Source organism: Elephas maximus, chromosome 20 (assembly GCF_024166365.1).
Source record: "Elephas maximus indicus isolate mEleMax1 chromosome 20, mEleMax1 primary haplotype, whole genome shotgun sequence".
NCBI classification, from domain to species: Eukaryota; Metazoa; Chordata; class Mammalia; order Proboscidea; family Elephantidae; genus Elephas; species Elephas maximus.
The window spans coordinates 33,756,303-33,775,681 of NC_064838.1; the positions used below are offsets into that span (position 1 = coordinate 33,756,303).

At 41.2% G+C, this 19,379-nt stretch overlaps 1 protein-coding gene across 2 annotated transcripts in view; it reads right to left on the bottom strand.

The window, feature by feature from the left end:
• Positions 1–10,696: 10,696 nt before the first annotated feature.
• RAD18 (RAD18 E3 ubiquitin protein ligase) overlaps positions 10,697–19,379 on the bottom strand; it is a 138,197-nt gene continuing 129,514 nt past the window's right edge. For both annotated transcript variants that reach the window (XM_049863440.1, XM_049863439.1), the window contains one exon: positions 10,697–15,661. In XM_049863440.1, coding sequence (XP_049719397.1) covers positions 15,559–15,661 — 103 coding nt within the window. In that variant the 3' untranslated portion in view covers positions 10,697–15,558. The remainder of the gene's footprint in view (positions 15,662–19,379) is intronic.

The following is a 19,379-nucleotide window of genomic DNA, read 5'->3' on the forward strand; positions in this document are numbered from 1 at the left end:
GCTAGCAGCTGAGCTCTCAACCACTGCCACCCTATGGGGGCAGTTCTAGTCTGTCATAGGAGGTCCCTATGAGTTGGAATCGACTCGATGGCACATAACAACATGTGAAGATACATATAATTGTTATTAAGCATCATGATGACTTGGAATAAATGGTGAGCACTTCACACATATTATATAATTGATATTATTTTCGTCTAGTTGAATCAAGCGTTTCTTGGATAGCTGAAGAGTGTGTGGAAGGGAAGATAGAAACTGAGGAAAGGAGGAAATTGCTAAGGTCCCTGACCCCATTCACCAGATCTCTTTGCTTCTCCAACAAGGGTTTATTCAGCATTCATTTATTGTACACCCCCTGTGCTCAGATAGTATTCAGAATTTTGGGGACACCAGGGTGGCACTACACAGACGAGGCCCCTGCTTTCATGGACCTTCCATTCCAGCAAGCAGAGACAGTCAGTCTACAAATGGGTTTTCTTTTCTTTTTTAAGCAACAGATTTTGCATGCCTACTATATACCAGACAGTCTTCTAGGCACCACAGATACAGTAGTAAACACCTACATTCTGGTAGAGGAAGTCAAACAATAACCAAGTAGGCAAATAAATAACTTTGGGTAGTATATACTATGAAAAGAAAGTTGAGTTGAGGATAAAGACTTAGAAGGGTAAGGAGGTATTTTAGAAAGAGAGTTCAGAAAGACTTCCCTGAGGAAGGAAGCCCCCCAGTGTGGCTCCCCCACTGATGAGAAGCAGTCAGCCATATGAGGTTCCACGGGAAGAGAACTGCACTCAGAGGGAAGAGCCAGAGTAAAGGTCCTGAAGCGGGAAGAAGTTCAGTGTGTTGGAGTCACCATAAGGTCTGTGTGGCTGCGGCCCAGCAAACAACAGGAGAGTAGAAGGACATAAAGGCAGAGAGGTGGACAGAGCCCAGGCCATCTAGGGCACTGTAATTCATGGTAAGAAATTTGGGTTCATTTAAAATATATTAAGAAGTATACTGAGGAGAATAATATCCAACTTATATTTCTAAAAGATCTTTTTGGCTGCATTGGGGAGAATCAATTACAGTGGGGTAAGCGTGGATGGGGTGTTAGGAGGCTACAGTAGTAGCGTAGCTGACAGATGAGGGTGGCTTAAATTAACAGTAGCAGTGGAGGGGGCTGAAAAGCAGATTAAAAAACCCATTGCCATCAAGTCAATGGCAACGATGATTTGCCGTCAAGTCGATGACTCATAGTGACCCTACAGGACAGAGTAGAACTGCCCCATAGGGTTTCAAAGGAGTGCCTGGTGGATTCAAACTGCCAACATTTTGGTTAGCAGCTGTAGCTCTTAACCACTACGCCACCAGGGTTTTCAAGGAGCAGACAGATAAAGGGTAAATGTTGAAGGAAGAGCCAATAAAATTTGGTGATGGGTAGCATGTGGTGGGTGAAAGAAAGAAATCAAAGCTGAATAAACACAAGATGCCAAAGAGAACTGTAAGAAAAATCATCAAATAGAACTTTAAAAAATGACGTAGCTAAACAGTAAACTGCTTGTACAATGAACCCTTTAAGCACAAAGATGGCAAAAGAAGGGTTGAGGAGTTTATGAAAATTTCTTTGGAGTGAATTTTATGGTAAGTCCTATTTTCCCCTCTTCCCAAGGAGAGGTGTGTAGGGTGCCTTCCACATCATTTCAAATGAAGAAAAACGGCCTTCAGTAGGACCACTCAAGGAGCCTAATGTATATCCTCAGCAATGATGTCCAACTCAGCAGCCTGGAAATCTAGAGCTGTCCAATACAGTAGACATTAGTCTCATCTAGTTATTGAAATGAGTTAAAAATAAATAAAATTTAAAATTCAGTTTCTTATTTGCATCAGCGACATTTCAAGAGCTCAATAAACACATGTGGCTAGTAGCTACCATATTGAACAATACAGATACAGAACATTTCCACCATTGCAGAAAATTCTATTGGACAGCAGTGATCTAGAAGGTAACAGACAAACTGGCTGACTGCTTTGGCTCCAGAACAAAGGAGGGTTACTACACTGGGATTGCCCTGCATTCCAGAGTTTGTTAGGGAAAGACTGAATAAAGGCTTCATGTGTACCAAATGTTTGTGAGCTGTTCAGGAAAGCTGGCCTGGAGCCACCTTAAATCTTCAAGAGGACTGCCTGGAGAAGCAATGGGATCCCCAACAGAGTTTGTGTGGAATGGACTGGAGAAAGCCAAAGATTGAGTGGATAGCTGCCACTTGGAAGAAAATGCCAGCATTAATTATAAGAATTGTGGTGGAGTTTGCCCAATGACCAAAAAACCAAACCCATTGCTGTTGAGTAAATTCCAATTCATAGTGACCCTATAAGATGTCTGCAAAAACCATGAGAGTCAACTTTAACTACCCACCAGGCTCATAGGGCAAACCATCTTATGATAATACCAGTCAGGAAAGAATTTCCCTCCTCCCCTTGTTCTTCTTCCCTCCATACCTTGAACCTGACAGCGTAAGAAACTACCAGATGGTGGAGGAAGGGTAAAAACAAAAAGCAGGGCAGAGAGAGAAGTCAGGCCACAAGGACTATATCCCCCACTGCAAAGAGCCAGTCTACAGCAGGCTTCAGTTGGGGTAGGAAGAGTATTTAACTAAAAGTCAAGTTTAAGTTCAGAATTTTTATTATTACATGAGGCTAGACACTTTAAACTATTGAATTTTTTGCATATCTTAAGAGTGATCAGAAAAGGGATTTTCACTGGGCGGGGGGACCTACTCCCTAAATACATTGTGAAGCGGTAAACCTGTACCAAACCAAACCCATAGCCATTGAGTTGATTCCAACTCATAGCGACCCTATAGGACAGAGTAGAACTGCCTCATAGGGTTTCCAAGGAGCGCCTGGTGGATTCGAACTGTGGACCTTTTGGTTAGCAGCCATAGCTCTTAACCACTATAACACCAGGGTTTCCTCTGAAGGGGTAAGAGATAAAAATAAGTTACTTCCTGATTATACCCCATGTTTTTTTCTTTTTATCTTGCTTGCTCAACAACCTATCACTTAGTTTTTGACCTGAAAAACTGTGTAAATGTGGGTGGAACTGACTGAAATGGGGGTAGACTGAGCTGAAGAAGCAGCCTTGGGAGAAGGGGACGAAATGAAGAGCTCTGTTTGAACATGTTAAGTTTGGGATGCCTCTTGGTCAAGTGGAGATGTCAAGTAAACAGATGGTTAAGCCAGTCTAAAACTCATGGGAAAAGAATAATTTTGAGAATCATTAGCATAGAGATAGAATTTTAAGTCAAGTGATTGGATGAAATCAACCAGGGAGAAAACATAGCTAGAAAAGAAAAAAGAGCCAAAACCTATGTTCTGGGGCACTTCTACCTTAGAGTTTATAAGTTAGGCAGAAAATGAGGCTACAGGAAAGGAAACTGATAAAGGGTAGCTAGTGAAGTAAAAGGAAAATTAGATTATGTCACAGAAGCCATAACTTTCAAGGAGGAAATAGTATAAATGTGAGTCAAATGCTGTGAAGAAATCTAGTTAAGATGAGGACCCATAACTGACCACTGGGTTTGGTAAGAGAAGGGCTGTTGACAATCTTTCTAAGAATGGTTTCAGTGCAGTTGTCTATACAAAAGCCTGATGGCAATAGCTTAAAAGGGGGGAGTAAGTGGAAAGAGAAAGTACAGTTGACTTTTTAATAGGGTTTCCATGGCAAGGAAAATGGAAAAATGACACAGTAGCCAGTGTGGTCATATGGTCAATGGAGATGTTATAATGTATTTGTGTCCTGATAGGAACAACAGAATGAAAAATGATGAAGCAGAGGTGTGGATAACTGCTGGAGCTGGGTCCTTTGGTTGGACTTGAGTTGGTCCTTGTCTCTTAAAGAGACAAGATTCAGGGCACAAGTGATGGGACAGCCTTGCCAGGAAAAAAGAACTTTTCCTCTGCAACAGGAGGGAAGACCAAGTAAATGAGGACAGATGCTGATAAGCTGACATGTCTGATGATGAGATGAGGTTGTCCTCATTTGATTCCCTCTATTTTCTCAATAAGTAATCAACAGGGTCATATGCTGGGGGGCGGAGACTACTGTAAAACACTCACGATCTGAAAGATAGGAAAGAGAATTTATTAGGAAAAAGTAATGTGCCGAGTACTCACTTGCGATCATGGTCATTTAAGTTTAAAGTGAGGGCAGCCAGCATAGCAGCATTTTTCTCCAACCATGCTCAGCTACCCAGGTACAGGTACGAAGAAGGGCAAGAGTTAGAGTTAATCGGGGTAGGAGAAAATATAGAGAAGAAAAAAGGATGACAGACTAAGTTCTGGGGCACTTCTACATTAGAAATTAGGTGTCAGGTAGAGAATGCAGCTCCAGTGAAGAAGACTGAGAAAAGGTAATTCGTGAGGTAAGGAGAAAAATCAGAAGGGTCAGGCAAGTTTGATGGAGGGGAGAAGGCAAGGAATGCTGATTGTGATGGGCCATGGGATCTAAGCTGGATAATGTGGGAAGTAAGGACATGCTGGGGCAGGGATGATGGACAGTGAAAAAGTGGTAAGGTTAAAGGAGTAAAAATCTTGGGGGGATCAAAGAATTGTTGAAGGAGGAGATTTCTATATAACAGGTCAGAGTGGAAGTCTGAAACAGAGGTTTAGAAGTAATACATGAAATCAAGGGCATAACTAAGGGAGCTGGGTGGCAGAGGTGGTGTTATGGATCGAATTGTGTCCCCCCAAAATTTACACTGACTTCTTCACTTCTGGTGCCTGTGAACATGATCTTGTTTGGTATAGGGTCTTTGGAGATGTTATTAGTTAATATGAGGTCATATCAGAATGGGGGGAAGGGGATATCCAATCTGAGTGGGATCCTATAAAAGAGACATGGGGGCGGGGGGATGACAGGTATTTGAAGATGCATCTACAAGCCAAGAAATACCTGAGGCTACCAGAGCTGGAAGAGACAAGGATCTTCCCCTACAGCAGACAGAAAGAGAGCGTGGTCTGGCCTATGCCCTGAATTTGGACTCCTAGCCTCCAGAACCGTGAGACAATGAATTTCTGTTCTTATGAGCCACTCAGTCGGTGGTACTTTGTCACAGCAGCCCTAGGAAACTAAAACAGATTTTGGTACCATGAGTAAGGTGATGCTAGCAAATACCTAAATATGCAGAAGTACCTTTGGAATTGGGTAATGGGCAGAGGCTAGAAGAGTTTTGAGAAGCCGAACAGTTAAAATCTAGATCATCTTGAAGAAACTGTTAGTAGAATTATGGGCATTAAAGGCAATTCTGATGAGGGCTCAGAAAGAAGTGAGGAGAGATATAGAGAAAGTATCAAACATCATGAACAGAATGTTGCTAGAAATGTGGACGTTAAATGTGCTTCTGGTGAGGCCTTAAAAGGAAACGATGAACATGTTTGAGAATGTCTTGTGGAAAGTAGAACTTGAAGATCTGGAAAATTCTGTCTATCCACACTGTTTTTAAAAATCGCTCTGGAGAGGACACCAATAGTGTGGCTAGACAGCCATCTGCTAAAGAGATTAGGCATGTGACTTATGGATCCAATCAACCGTCTCAGTAGAAAGGCTGCCAGCTTAGACTGAAGAGGACAAAGAGAGGACAAAATGAAGTAAGGCTGTCAGACCACTGGGGTTCTAAAAGCAGGAGACAGGCTGATGGAGCTGCTCGGCTGTGAACATCTGTTTTCCTTGAAGAAAAGGAAAGGATGATCCTGAGAGCAGTTTAGAGGCCAGTAGGGCTGCTGATGCAGACCTGGGGTACAGGGCCACTGCCCAGGAAAGAGGCGGTGGGGTCATTGCCCACGTGGTCCTGGAGGATAGCGCTGAAGCCAAGGTGGGCCCAGAGGGTGGGGCCGCTACCCAGGTGGGTCCACAGCACAATTTTCAAGCCTTGAAATCTAGTGGAATTTTCCCTGCTGGATTTCAAAATTGCTTTGGACCCATGACCCCTTCCCCTTCTTTCCCTCCAATTTTTTTCATTTGAGAATGGAAATGTAGACCCTATGCCTGTACCACCATTGTATTTTGGAAGCACATAATTTGTATTCTAGATTTCACAGGTCCACAGATGGAGACAAACTTTGCTCCAGGACAGAATATACTCAGTCTCACCCATTCTTGATTTAGATAATTTAGAGAATTACATTTGCACTTAGAGTTGTTGCTGAATGTTACCGGATAATGGCCTCGGTTCTTGTCTTCAGTGTAGGAAGGAATTCAAACACTGAGACAAATAGTGCCAAGTGAGCAGAGGTTTATTAGCAAGCATAGGGTTAGTAGTAAAAGTACACTTGACTGAGAAGCGTCAAGTGGGCTACTCAGGTAGAGAAAGAGTCGGAGTGTCCCATAGTCGTCTTTTTTAGGGTTTTATACACTTTTTGTCTGTTATCTGTCTCTGTTAACATTTAAAAGCCAGGACAGGCCCCCTATGAAGACTACTCCCTTGGCTTAAGGTTTAATTACTAAGTTAGGGATCTTATCAAGTTAGGGACTTTATCAAGTTAAGGACTTTATCAAAGACCCTTGTAAAGATCATTTCCTTGGCTTAAAGTTTAACTACGTAGGGACCATCTTATTGAGGAATGTTACTACCCCGTCTCTTCCCTTGTAGGGATTGTTTTATTGAGGAATCTCACCACCCCCTGCCTCTTCCTCTTCCCGAGTGCAAGCTCTCCTCCTCCCCCTTACAAATGGGTTGACTTTGGGGGATGCTGGGATGGACACGTGGGAAAGACATGAACTTTTGGCGGGCAAGAGGATGAAACGTTATGGATTGAATTGTGCCCGGCTCCTAAATTATACTGAAGTCCTAAACCCTGGTACCTGTGAACATGATCTTGTTTGGAAATAGGGCCTTTGAAGATGTTATCAGCTACGTTAATATGAGGACATACTAGAGTAGGGTAGGTCTTAATACAACTGAGTGGGGTCCTATAAAAGAGAAGAGACACAGAGGGGGAAGATGGCCATGTAAATATGCAGCTGCAAGCCAAGGAACTTCAAGAAATGCCTGGGGCTACCAGAGCTGGAAGAGACAAGTAAGGATCATCTCCTAGAGAGAACAGAGCATGACCTGGCTGATGCTCTGTATTTGGACTCCTAGCCTACAAGACTATGAGACAATAAATTTCTTCTAAGTTACCTAGTTTGTGGTACTTTGTTATTGCAGTCCTAGGAAACTGATACAGATGGGATGGAGAAAGAATCTGTTAGGAGTGAGATCAATGAACTAGGGGCCTGGGTGGTTTAAGAACTGATTGGGTAAAGAAATGGAGACAAACTCCTCTTTATCTCTTCCTACTGGGATTATCTGTTCTCACCTAAGGGGGTTTAAGGAGTTTGAAGCCACTCACTTGTCCCTACCCTCAACACTTCCTGTCTGGATCATAAGGCCTGGATAGTCTTTCATGGAAAACAAAAGGGAGGGAGGAATCCTGCCTTAGGTGAAGTTGCTGCTAGATTCTCAGGCTGTCAATTCCAGGAGTCTGCAGAGCCACCAGTCCAGAGGTACCAGATAGGTCACTGGAGGCTTGATTTACCTGGAGTTAGAGTCTCAGTGCCATTCAAAGTAGCCTCAAAGAAACATCCTTCTTTCCTGCCCCCTCAGCTGGAGACTTGCTTTTCCAATGCCGCTTACAGTGCTGCCCTCTAAGAGCAGGTCTTAGTCGTAGGCAGAGTAGAGTGGACTTCCACCTCATGCCAGAAGTCCGGTCTGAAATTTAGACACTGTGAGCATTAAAGCCAGAAGGCATCTGTTATAGACTGAATTATGTCCCTCAAAAGAAACGTGAAAATCCTAATCCCTGTACCTGTAAACATGACCCTGTTTGGAAAGAAGGGTTTCCTTTTGGTATGTTAATGAGGCCATACAGGAGCAGGATAGTCCTAATCACTTCTGAGTGGTGTCCTATAAACAGCAGAATAGACAGACACACACACAGTGGGAAGCCACTCTGTGAAGATGCAGGCAGATGCATCTGTAAGCCTAGGAACACCAAGGCTTGCCAGGCAGCTGCGAGAAGCTGAATGCGACAAAGAAGGACTTCCTCCTAGAGCTGATGCCCTGAATTCAGGCTTCTGGCCTCCTGAACTGTGAGACAATAAATTCCTCTTCTAGAAAGCCAGCTATCTGTGGTATTTTTGTTACGGCATCACTAAACCACTGAAAACTAAACCCACTGCTGTCGAGTTGATTCTGACTCATAGCGACCCTATAGAACAGAGTAGAACTGCCCCACAGCGTTCCCAAGGAGCACCTGGTGGATTTGAACTGCTGAATTCTTGGTTAGCAGCCGTAGCACTTAACCACTATGCCACGAGGGTTTCTTACACCACCAGGGTTTCCACAGCATCACTAGGTAACAAAAAATATCCAAAATATTATTTCCTCACTAAATGTTCCCCAACCTATAAAGGGAGGGGACTGAACTAAGGTCCCCTCTAGCTCTGACATTCTGGATTACAGTCTAAATGTTTTCTTGATGAGGAGGCAGAGCCCTGGGAGGAAAAGTGACCCACTCCTAGGAGAGTTGATCAGTCAGACTGGAAGCTCCATTTGAGCAGGGAATGTTTCTTTCTTGTACATCCTTTATCATCATGTCCTAACACAATATTCATGAATATTCATTTAAGGACATTGTTTTCTCTTCACTGAGTGGGTATTTTAATGAAAATGGGGTGAGGAAAAGGCACATTTGAGGAGCTTTGGGCAAATGAAGGGCAGCATTTTGGTGCTGCATGCCTGAAGGGAAACAGCCATGCCATGAAGTAGGAGAAAAGTGACAGAACACCAAAATCTAATTCCTGCCCACCTGACCTTTATCTCCTTCCAGGGACAACCGTCCCTCACCTTACCACCTGAACTGGGAGTAAGCCATTATCATTTTGTGTCTATGACATTCTCCCTGTCCCTTTCTGCTCATGCAAATTGAACTCATTCTTAAAAGCTAGTCCAGGTCCCCATCGCTCACAACAAGTTCTCACTAATTCACAGAAAAAGAAAAATATGCCTACGGCTAATTTGTTACAATCATTGTTACATTTAATTAGCTTCGTCTGTTATTGTTTTGCTTTCTGTGTGATTATGCTTCTTGTAAACTGCATAGACTGTTCATTTTCTAAAAATTCAGTCTCAAACTGTCACACAAATGGCAGTGTATTGTTGGAGTATATTTTCACTTCTGTCTCAGTCTCCTCTATAAAATGAGGCTAATAATTGTGCCCACCTAATAAGGCTGTGATGATTAAATGAGTTAATACTGGCAAAGTCCTCAGAACACTGCCCAGTACATGCTACCCATTTCATAAACGCTAAGTATTATTAACACTTGAGTTTAATCATTTCTATTTACAGTGAGTACTGATATATTTGGAGCCCTGGTGGCGCAGTGGTTAAGTGTGTTCGGCTGTGAACCAAAAGGTCAGCACTTGGAACCCACTAGCCACTCCTTGAAAACCCTATGGGGCAGTTCTGTTCTGTCCTATAAGGTTCATTTGAGTTCAAATCAACTCGATGGCAACAGGTTTTTGTTTGTTTATTGATATATTTGGACTTATTGGATCATGAGATTTGAGATTTCTATTCACCATGCTTTTCTTAGTCCCCCCTTTTTAAAAAAGAAGAACCTCTTCTGCCTTGTAGGGTTTTGATCAGGTTTTCCCTAGCCCCAACTTCTGGCTTGGAAAATACTACACTGTTTCTCTAAGGGTTAGCCTTAAAGCCTGAAAAAGTATCTTTGACTTAGAATGTAAAGTAGGTCAATGCCTCCCAAATAATACCAAGGGCCTCAGAATGCCTTAATATCCTGGCTCCCCTCTCTTATCTTCCATGTTGTCTGAAGTTTTATTTCCACTGTTCAGCCTCCCACCATTAAGGCTTTTCTTCTTTTTTTCTTCTATATATATTTAGATTTACCAATAGGTTTACCAATTTCTTTGCTCACAACTGCCTTTTATATTCCACTAGTTTTCATCTGGATCCATTTCATTCTTAATAAAGAACATCCTTTAGCAAGTTACTGTTTGCCCATCAAAACTTAAGAGTGAAGTCTGGGTCCCTCAACTAATATCTTGCATGAGGAACAAGCAGGTTTAAACTATGCCACAGCCCAAACCAAAAAAGCTAAACCTAACACATTGACATCTAGTCGGTTCTGACTCAAAGTGACCATATGGGACAGCGTAGAACTGCCCCATCGTGTTTCCAAGGAGTGGCTGGTGGATTCGAACTGCTGACTGTTTAGTTGGCAGCTGAATGCTTAACCACTGTGCCACCAGGGATCTGTCACTGTTATATTCTTTTACTTTTCAGGGGAGGTGGGGGTGGGGAACCCAGCCCTGAACAGGGTATGACTTTTAGAAAGAATTATTCACATATTTTCCCCTTGTGGATAGAAATCAGCAACGGTCCAAACTGTATGACCTTGAAATAGATCTATGTAAAAATTTGCCTCTATAAAGCCCATATTTCTATAAAGCTGACAAGATGAATAAGAACAGTTGCATGACAGATCAGAGATCAGGCTATGTTATGTTATTACAGGCTCTGTCTTAGCCCTATCTCCTTTAAGTCTTTTACCTTTTAAATAACTGAATACCATGTACTGAAAATATGAAATAAATTGCTCTATGTAGATGTCATGGTTTCAGAAATTTATTATTAAATCTGACAAAATAAATACATTTTCAGCAGATACTCTTCAGAATTCAAATAGTTAATATTATACAGCTGAAGGCAACAATGAATTTGAGGTTACCTAGAGGTACATTTTGTAGTGAAAACATGGAAAAGTCAGGGCTTCTCAAAATCAGATGCCACGCTAAAGGAATGATAAAATTCTTTTAAGATTGTGATGCAGTTCTTACTTAATCCAAACTGAAATAAACCATGCCATGTGGGATTCTGGAGTTTCCATGGTCACTTGTGTAGTTTCAAAACTGTAACACTGGGACAAAAAAACCTCCTTGCCTGCTGGTATTCCTGGGCCCGCCTGGCCCTCCATTCAAGTGAAAAATGTTCACAATCGGATGTCAGTCTTGCCACCTATTCATGTGGCACCCAAAGCATCTGGGTCCTTCTTGGCCAGTGTAAGAACACTAACAGCAACAGAACGTTGCCGGAGAATGTATCCAGCTACCGTCCAAAGCCTGGGAGTAAAATAGTATAAAAGGACATCCTTGCCATTCCCTGTAGAGATCCTAAATAAAAATACCAAGTCAGAAGAGGAAAAGTGCTTTTGGTTTTCGTTTGCTTATAACTCTATAGAAGTCTGCCCTCAATCCTCTTCAATTTTGGACGCTCAGCTCTAATAGTTAGCAGAAGTGGCCATAAGAAAGCTTTTGCACTTATTATGAAATTCCCACCGAAAAGCTCCAATATGTTTCTTTTTTAAAAATTTTTATTGTGCTTTAAGTGAAAGTTTACAAATCAAGTCAGTCTCTCATACAAAACCTTATATACATGTTGCTATATACTCCTAGCTGCTCTCCCCCTAATGAGACAGCACACTCCTTCTCTCCACTCTCTAGCACTTTGAAGGCTGGCCTCTTTGGGATGCACTGCGAGATGGCATCCTAGGCAGGACAGGATTCTCCCAGGACCAGCAGCAGGGCACGTGACAGCACTGGTGAGCCTGGTCAGAGAGCAGCAACACATTCAGGCGTGGACATGAACAGTCCGAGGCCTGGGGATACCCAGAAATATCCAAGGAGGGGGCTGGAGAAATACCCCCATAAGGCCTAAGTGTAGGTGGGGAATACAGAGCCAGTTCCGGTGGAGGAGTTCACGTTAGTGTGATCCGTTTATAGCCTCAAGATGGTTATTCCTAAGGACATCTGAAACACAAAGACTAAAGCCAAGGAAGAGCATCAAAATGGTAATGAACTTAATGGTTGTGATGACTTTTTCTTTCAAAGTTCATAATTACTTTCAGAATAAAAAATACATAACAGGAGAAAGTATGTCTCATTTGAAAAATTGCCGTTTTATCAGATGATAAGAATTTTGTAATCTATTGTTTCTGCCTTTTCCGTAGTTCAAGGGAATCTCAGAGCCCCGTTTAGTGTTCAACCACAGTAACTACATTAGTGTAGTAGTAGGTACAGTTGTCTGCTTTGCATTCTACAGGGTCAAAGGCCACACAGAAAAAAAAAAAAAAAAAAAAAACACCTCTACAAAGCCTTTTCTTACTCTTTGGTCTATCCCCATCAAGACACGTGAATCTTTAGCACAATGTAGTCTTTAAAGGTATACTGACTGCCCTTTAGGACTCACGTTGTCTTGTGTGTAGGAATTATTTCTTCAACTAGGCCAGTGATTCTCAATGAGGGTAGGAAAAAGAGAGAAGGATTTAGAGGAGGAAAGGGTAACCTGACAGAACCATCTGGATGTCCTTTTCTAAATTACGCACCTGAACCTACCCCAACAGTAAGAATCACTGCCATTGTGAGGGGTGTAATTGCTGAGGGTTCTTATATCCCCGATGAGTGAGGAGAAAAAGAGAATTAATAACCAGTGAACGACTATAAGGTTGTTGAACATTGCATTTTCACTAAAAGGTGAATTTTAGAATCAGAAGCATATGGATTTCAATCCTGGGTCTAACATACACCTCAAATGGAGATTAAAAATAACTCTTTTTCAGTGTATGAATATTAAATGCATGCTAAGTGCTCTCGTACAGAGCTTCAAAACCAAAACCAAACTTGTTGTGGATGAGTCGATTCTGGCTCATGGTGACTCCAGGTGTTACAGAGCTCCATAGGGTTGTCTTGGCTATAATCTTTACAACAGTAGATCACCAGGCCTTTCTTCTGTGCACTACTGGGTGGGTTCAAACCGCCAACCTTTTGGTTGGTAGCTAAGTGAAAACTATTTGCACCACCAGCAACCGAACATATAGAGCTTGTTGTTGTTACGTGTCATCGAGTTGGTTCTGACTCAAAGCACTAGGTACAAAAGAATGAAACATTGCCCAGTCCTGTACTATCCTCACAATCATTGCTATGTTTGAACCCACTGCTGCAGTCACTGTTTCAGTCCATCTCACTGAGGGTCTTCCTCTTTTTTGCTTACCCTCTGCTTTACCAGGCATGATGATGTCCTTCTCCAGGGACTGGTCCCTCCTGACAACACGTCCAAAGTACTTAAGACAAAGTCTCACCATTCTCGCTTCTAAGGAACATTCTGGCTATACTTCTTCCAAGACAAATTTGTTGGTTCTTCTGGCAGTTTGTGGCATATTCAGTATTCTTCTCCAACATCATAATTCAAAGTCATCAGTTCTTCTTCGGTCTTCCTTATGCATTGTTCAGCTTTCGCATGCCTATGAGGTGATTGAAAATACCATAGCCTGGATCAGGACCCTTGGTGGCACAGTGGTTAGGAGCTGTGGCAAGCTACGGCTGCTAACCAAAAGGCTGGCAGTTCGAATCCACCAGGTGCTCCTTGGAAACCCTATGGGGCAGTTTTACTCTGTCCTATTGGGTCACTATGAGTTGGAATTGACTGGTCGGCAAAGGATTTGGTTTTTTGGTTTTGGGTCAAGTGCACGTCACTCCTCAAAGTGACATCTTTGCTTTTTAACACTTTAAAGGGGTCTTTTGCAGTAGATTTGCCCAATGCACTACATCATTTGATTTCTTGACTGCTGCCTCCATGGGCATTGATTGTGAATCCAAGTAAAATGGTATCATCGACAACTTCAATCTTTTCTCTGTTTATCATGATATTGCGTATTGGTTCAGTTGTGAGCATTTTTGTTTTCTTTATGTTGAGGTGTAATCCACACTGAAGGCTGTACTCTTTGATCTTCATACAGAGCTTAGCACAGAGCAATTGCTCAATAAATGCCCTTTAGGTCTATTTTTCGAGTAGACTTGTGAGTTCTTTTAGACCGCGGATTTTTCAACTTTGACAGCCTGACATTTTGGGCTGGATAGTTGTTTGTTGTGAAGGCTGCTCTATGCATTGCAGTGTATTCAGCAACAACCCTGGCCTCTACCTGCTGATACAGGAACAATGCCTGCCTCCCCCTGTCCAGTGGCGGCAGCTAAAAATGTCTCCACACATTGCCAAATGTCCCCTTGCAAATTACTTTTGCTATAGTTAAAGTGGTGATTACTTCCAGTTTAATTTACAGCAGACTGTGTAATTTTTAATGAGACAAGCAGCTTCATTTTAGGATAATTTCTGGCAACTCAGTGACGCAAATACCACATCAACGTTAAACCCTACTTCGTTTGATATTGCTCACTTACCTCACATCAGATCCTTTGATGGATTCAGTGAGTGGTGCTGCTTTTAGTCTCCTTAATGCATCACTCATGATTTTTAGTAGACGAAATGACTATGACAAATTCTTATGGAACCATTTAAAGCTCAGAAAACTCTTAAAGAAAACAAATGACCATTTAAGTGTGAAAACACTGAACCCTCAGCCTCAATGAGACTACACGTTATCTACAAATCCCAAAGCATAATGAAAAGCCAGAGTCAATGGAGACACTCTTTGGAAAGAGGAAGTCATGAATGTGCCTGGCACATTCATAACTGTGTTCTCTTAACACTGTCGGCATCTGCTGTCATGTTACTGGAAAGCTGAGGTGTTTGGGTTGGGGGCAGGGAGGGCTGGCTCTGAAATGCGAGAGAGGCATTATGAACTCTGGAAGGAAATGGACCCTCCTGGACATACTGTAGACAGATAACAATTTCTGACCAACCCCTTCCAATGATATGTAGCATATATTCAACTATTCACAGAATATTGTTTCAAAGACATTATTTTAAAGTGATATAGAGTCTATTCACTTAAAAAATCCATTTATTGCATACTTTTTGTTTAATAGCTAGGGTGCAAAGTAATAAAACATTCTATCTATCCAAGTGCCAAAAAAACCTAATAGTAATAATTTCTAAGTACTATTTCAGAAGAATATGCTCAATGTTTCAAAGTTGCTGTTTATGACTTCTTTAAATTACAATGTTGACAACCTACCCAAGTAATGTGTAAACACATGTCTGACCAGCTACTACATTAAACTTGGGCAACAACAATCATATAACTGGGTGCTTACACACACCAAGGGTTTGCATTATGACATTCAACCTTTCCAAAAATATAGAAGTGTTTAACTCCTCCGCTGCTCCTTGTGGTAGAGAGGTTGAAAACAATCCTGTTTTGAAGTTGGTTTCTCCACGGAAGAGAAAAACATTCTTAAAGACATTCTTAAATTTGAAAACAAATAAAACAAAACCCCTTTACCAAAGAGGCCATCAAATTTGCAAAGTGGGTGAACATGTGGACGTGAATATTTTCAGGGGGAGATATTTTAGAGGTAGGAGGTAACTGACCAAGAGAAGGCGTTTTGTTAAAGAAAAAAAAAATTTCTGGAAAGGCAACAAAGAAAGAATGAAAGTCAGTTAACCATAATATTTAGAATTTAACATCTTCTTTTAGGTATTTTAAATCATGAAATCTATATGGCAACAAAAAGTACCATATTTCAATCACTGCATTGGAAGTCAGCAAAAGCCCACACTAATTCCTATTATGCTTATTTCTTGGTTCAATCTCTGCATTTTCAGCGGCTCTTTTGCGACAGGTCTCTCTTGGACTTATTTCCGTATCTGGAAGATGGCTTCTGAAAAGAGAAAAAGGCATCTTAGAAAGTGATGATCATTATTCTACAGCAGTCTCTTGTTTACAAGTGCTTTCACAGGCATGATTTAAACCCCCAAACAGCTCTCTGCTCCATTGACAAATCTATTCTCACTATTATTCCAACTTTATAAGTGAAAAAACAGTGAATTAGCAAGGAGGGACAGTTAGTACGAGAGAGAGGCAGAACTTCATTTCTTTCTTCTGAATCAAATTCTTGCAAAGTTTTACACTTCTTAGTATGCAGTAAGCTGTAAAGTAAAACAAAGCAAAACAGAACAAAACATTGCTCCCACCATAGAAACAAGAAAAGCTCTGGATAATCTAGCAAAATTGAAACTTTTCTTGAGCCTGTCAAAGAGCTGAGGTTGTAGGGCAACCTTAGAAAACAAAATTCCAGAGAAAGATAAGCCCCTTCAAGGAGAGATGGGCACACAAATTCTCCCACTTTTGGCAGGGCATGGGAGAAGGAGGTAGCTGCCATATACCCTGGTTAGAAAAAAAATCCACTAAAATTTTAACGAGCTCTTAAGTATGAGCTCAAACATACCAATGATCATGAATTGAATAACAAAGAAAGACACAACTATATGCTGTCTATAAGTAAGCCCAACATAAATATATCAAAAACCGTAAAGTCTGAGATTTTGCCCTATGTGCACGCTAAAGAGTTTAGCCTGCCACAACTTCATAGATACCGGCAGAGGACACAGGACTCCTAGGTAGAGGGGAAGGACAGTTTATTATTCACAGCCATAGCTGTAGCCAGAACTCTTGTGCATTGCTGGTGAGAACGTAAAATGGTGCAGTGGCTGTGGAAAATAATGTGGCAGTTTCTTAGAACTACCATACGACACAGCAGTTCCACTCCTAGCTATATACCCAAAAGAACTGAAAGCAATGAATCAGACAGACACATGTACGCCAATGTTTGTTGCAGCATTATTCACTATAATCAAAAGGTGGAAACAATCCAAATCCCATCAACAGACGAATGAATTAACGAAGTGTGGAATATACATACAATGGAGCATTTACTATTCGTCTATAAAGAGAAATGCAGTTGATACACGCTGCCACATGGATGAACTTTGCAAACACTGTCAAGTGAAATAAGCCAGACACAAAAGGCCAAATATTGTATGATCCTACTTATATAAAATATCTAGAATGTGTAAATCCATCCAGACAAAAGATTAGTGGTACCAGGGCTGGGAGGAGGGGGGAGCGGGGAGCTTAAAACAAACAAACAAACAAAAACTTTGTAGACTTGAAGACCTAAAATGGGTGATTTTTACTGATCATAAACCCCAAAACCACTGCCACTGAGTCGATTCCAACTCATAGCAACCCCACAGGACAAAGCAGAACTGTCCCAAAGGATTTCTAAGGCTGTAAATCCTTACAGAAGCCAACTGTCAAATCTTTTTCCCGAGGAACTGCTAGTAGGTTTGAACTGCCAACCTTTCGGTTAGCAGCTGAGCTCTTTAACCACTGTGCCACCAAGGCTTCTTTACTGATCATACCTGATATAAAAAGAAACATCTATCATAGTTCTAGGAAGATATCATATAATACACTTATTATGTTTGCACTCTTTAATTTTATTTTTCCCTCTGTAACTGTTAAATACTTGCCTTTATGAGTCAATGAAAACTTAAACTTTTTTTTTTTCCATCTATAATAGTATGATAGCCTTAAATGGAATATCTGTTGTTCTATCCAAGGTCACAAAGGAAATTTGTTTTCCTTTTTAAAGCAAACTGCAATACAAGTTACATTATACATAAGGTAAGTTTGCTTGATGAAGCATACTGACAACACTTTATTGCAAAAACATAATATAGCAATAAAATACAGCTAATGAGTCAGGGTGTGCTTTGGCCACCCTGCAAAGACAGGATGGAACTCCTACCCAAAATATGGTTTGGATATGGCAAACAGTGACAGCATACACATGCCAAGAGGGTATGAAAAGGTTTATTACTCACATAGTGAGGCTTTCTGGGGAGAACACGGCAGACTTTCTAAGCTGGTCCAAAGATGGCTTGAGAGGCCAAGAAAAGGAGACTTGTTTAGGGTTTTTATGGTGGTCAGGAGGAGGGTTCCCACACATGGGCAGAGTTTTGTGTGGCCTGAACATCCTGCAAGTGCCAAAGGAAGGAGCACCTGGGCTTTCTTAGCAGATTGCCCAGATGTGGGGGTGGAAAAGGAAGAGGGAGGTGAGGCTTAAAAGCTATCAGCAGTCAAACAACAACAACAAAAAGAAACCAGACTCTTTATTACAGGTTGTAAATTGATGAAGAACTCAATCCAGACAAAACATTTGAGTATAGCTGTGTAGCACTAATTGACAGGTATGGCACAGTGGGAAAAGTACTGGACTTGGGCTTAGGAGACACAAGTTTGAGCTACAGCAATGAATCAGACGTGAGATTCTAGAGAATTCGCCAGCCTTCTGGGCTTGAATTTCTGATAAAACAAAATGATTATAATTCTTTATCTACCTAGTTATCACAGGGATTCAACAATAAAATGAATATGAAAGTACCTACTTAGGTAAAACAGCACATATTAGGAATTTGATAGATATGAGGTGAATGCCTGACATTTGTCTTCTCAAATACTCAGAAATAATTTTGGTAATTTCATTAGTATCTACTACTTAAAAAATAAGGGCATAAAAGAAAGAAAAAATATCAGCCAACATGCAGCCTTTCTTAGGATAAAACTATTTCTGTCTCCGGATAAAGGCCTCTTAAGAGGGATGGGTCTCTCTGCTTTTGTTGCCAGATGAAAGAACACTCTTTGGTAGGCAGTATTAAACCAGAAAGGAGAACCAATATGCCACATGAGAGAATTGGTTTCCAAAACTTTCTGTACAAGCTGGAGGCATAAGATGAATCATAGACAAGATAATAAATGTAAGGACCTGTATTTGATTCCAGAAACTATTCCCCAAATTCAGAATAGGAAAACATGGTTTAATGGCAGCACAGAGGTACTGACTTCAAAAGAACAGAAAGTGAGAGATGGCTGTCAATAGTGAAAAACAAACTTAACATTCTGAAAAGTCAAATAAGTGTTAGAAAATAGAACTGCACCATAGAGTTTCCAAGGAGCACCTGGTGGATTTGAACTGCTGACCTTTTGGTTAGCACTCATAGCACTTAACCACTACACCACCAGGGTTTCCATATTTGTGATAGCCCTAGTATATTCTGCATTGTAGTACTTACTAAATTTTGTTCTCGGTACATTTTTAAAGGAACATGGATAGAGTCTATAGAATGTGCCTGGGACTTGCAAAGTCAGGAAGCTTTCCAGATTTTATTCTCTTAAGGAACTCCCTCCCACTCACCATTACAGGCCAGGCCATTGATGAAAAAGATCACTGTCTAGAGGTAAGCCCACAGGCACACTCTGTCTTTAGCCTACTTGGCTCTCCACCCACCAAGAACTGTAAACAAGGTGAGGTTAGGCCCACCCACAATAATCCTTTAGTGGACTTTTTTCCTTGAAAAACTATGTGCTTTCCTTTCCCACCTTTATTCTCATCTTACTCTAATTTTCAAGGTTTTTTTTTTATTCTTTCTATTTTTGTTTCATGTATTTTGGGGCTATGTTGTTAGGTACACATATATTTATAATTGTTATGTCTTCTTGAGGGATTTACTCTTATCATAAAACATTCTCTTTCT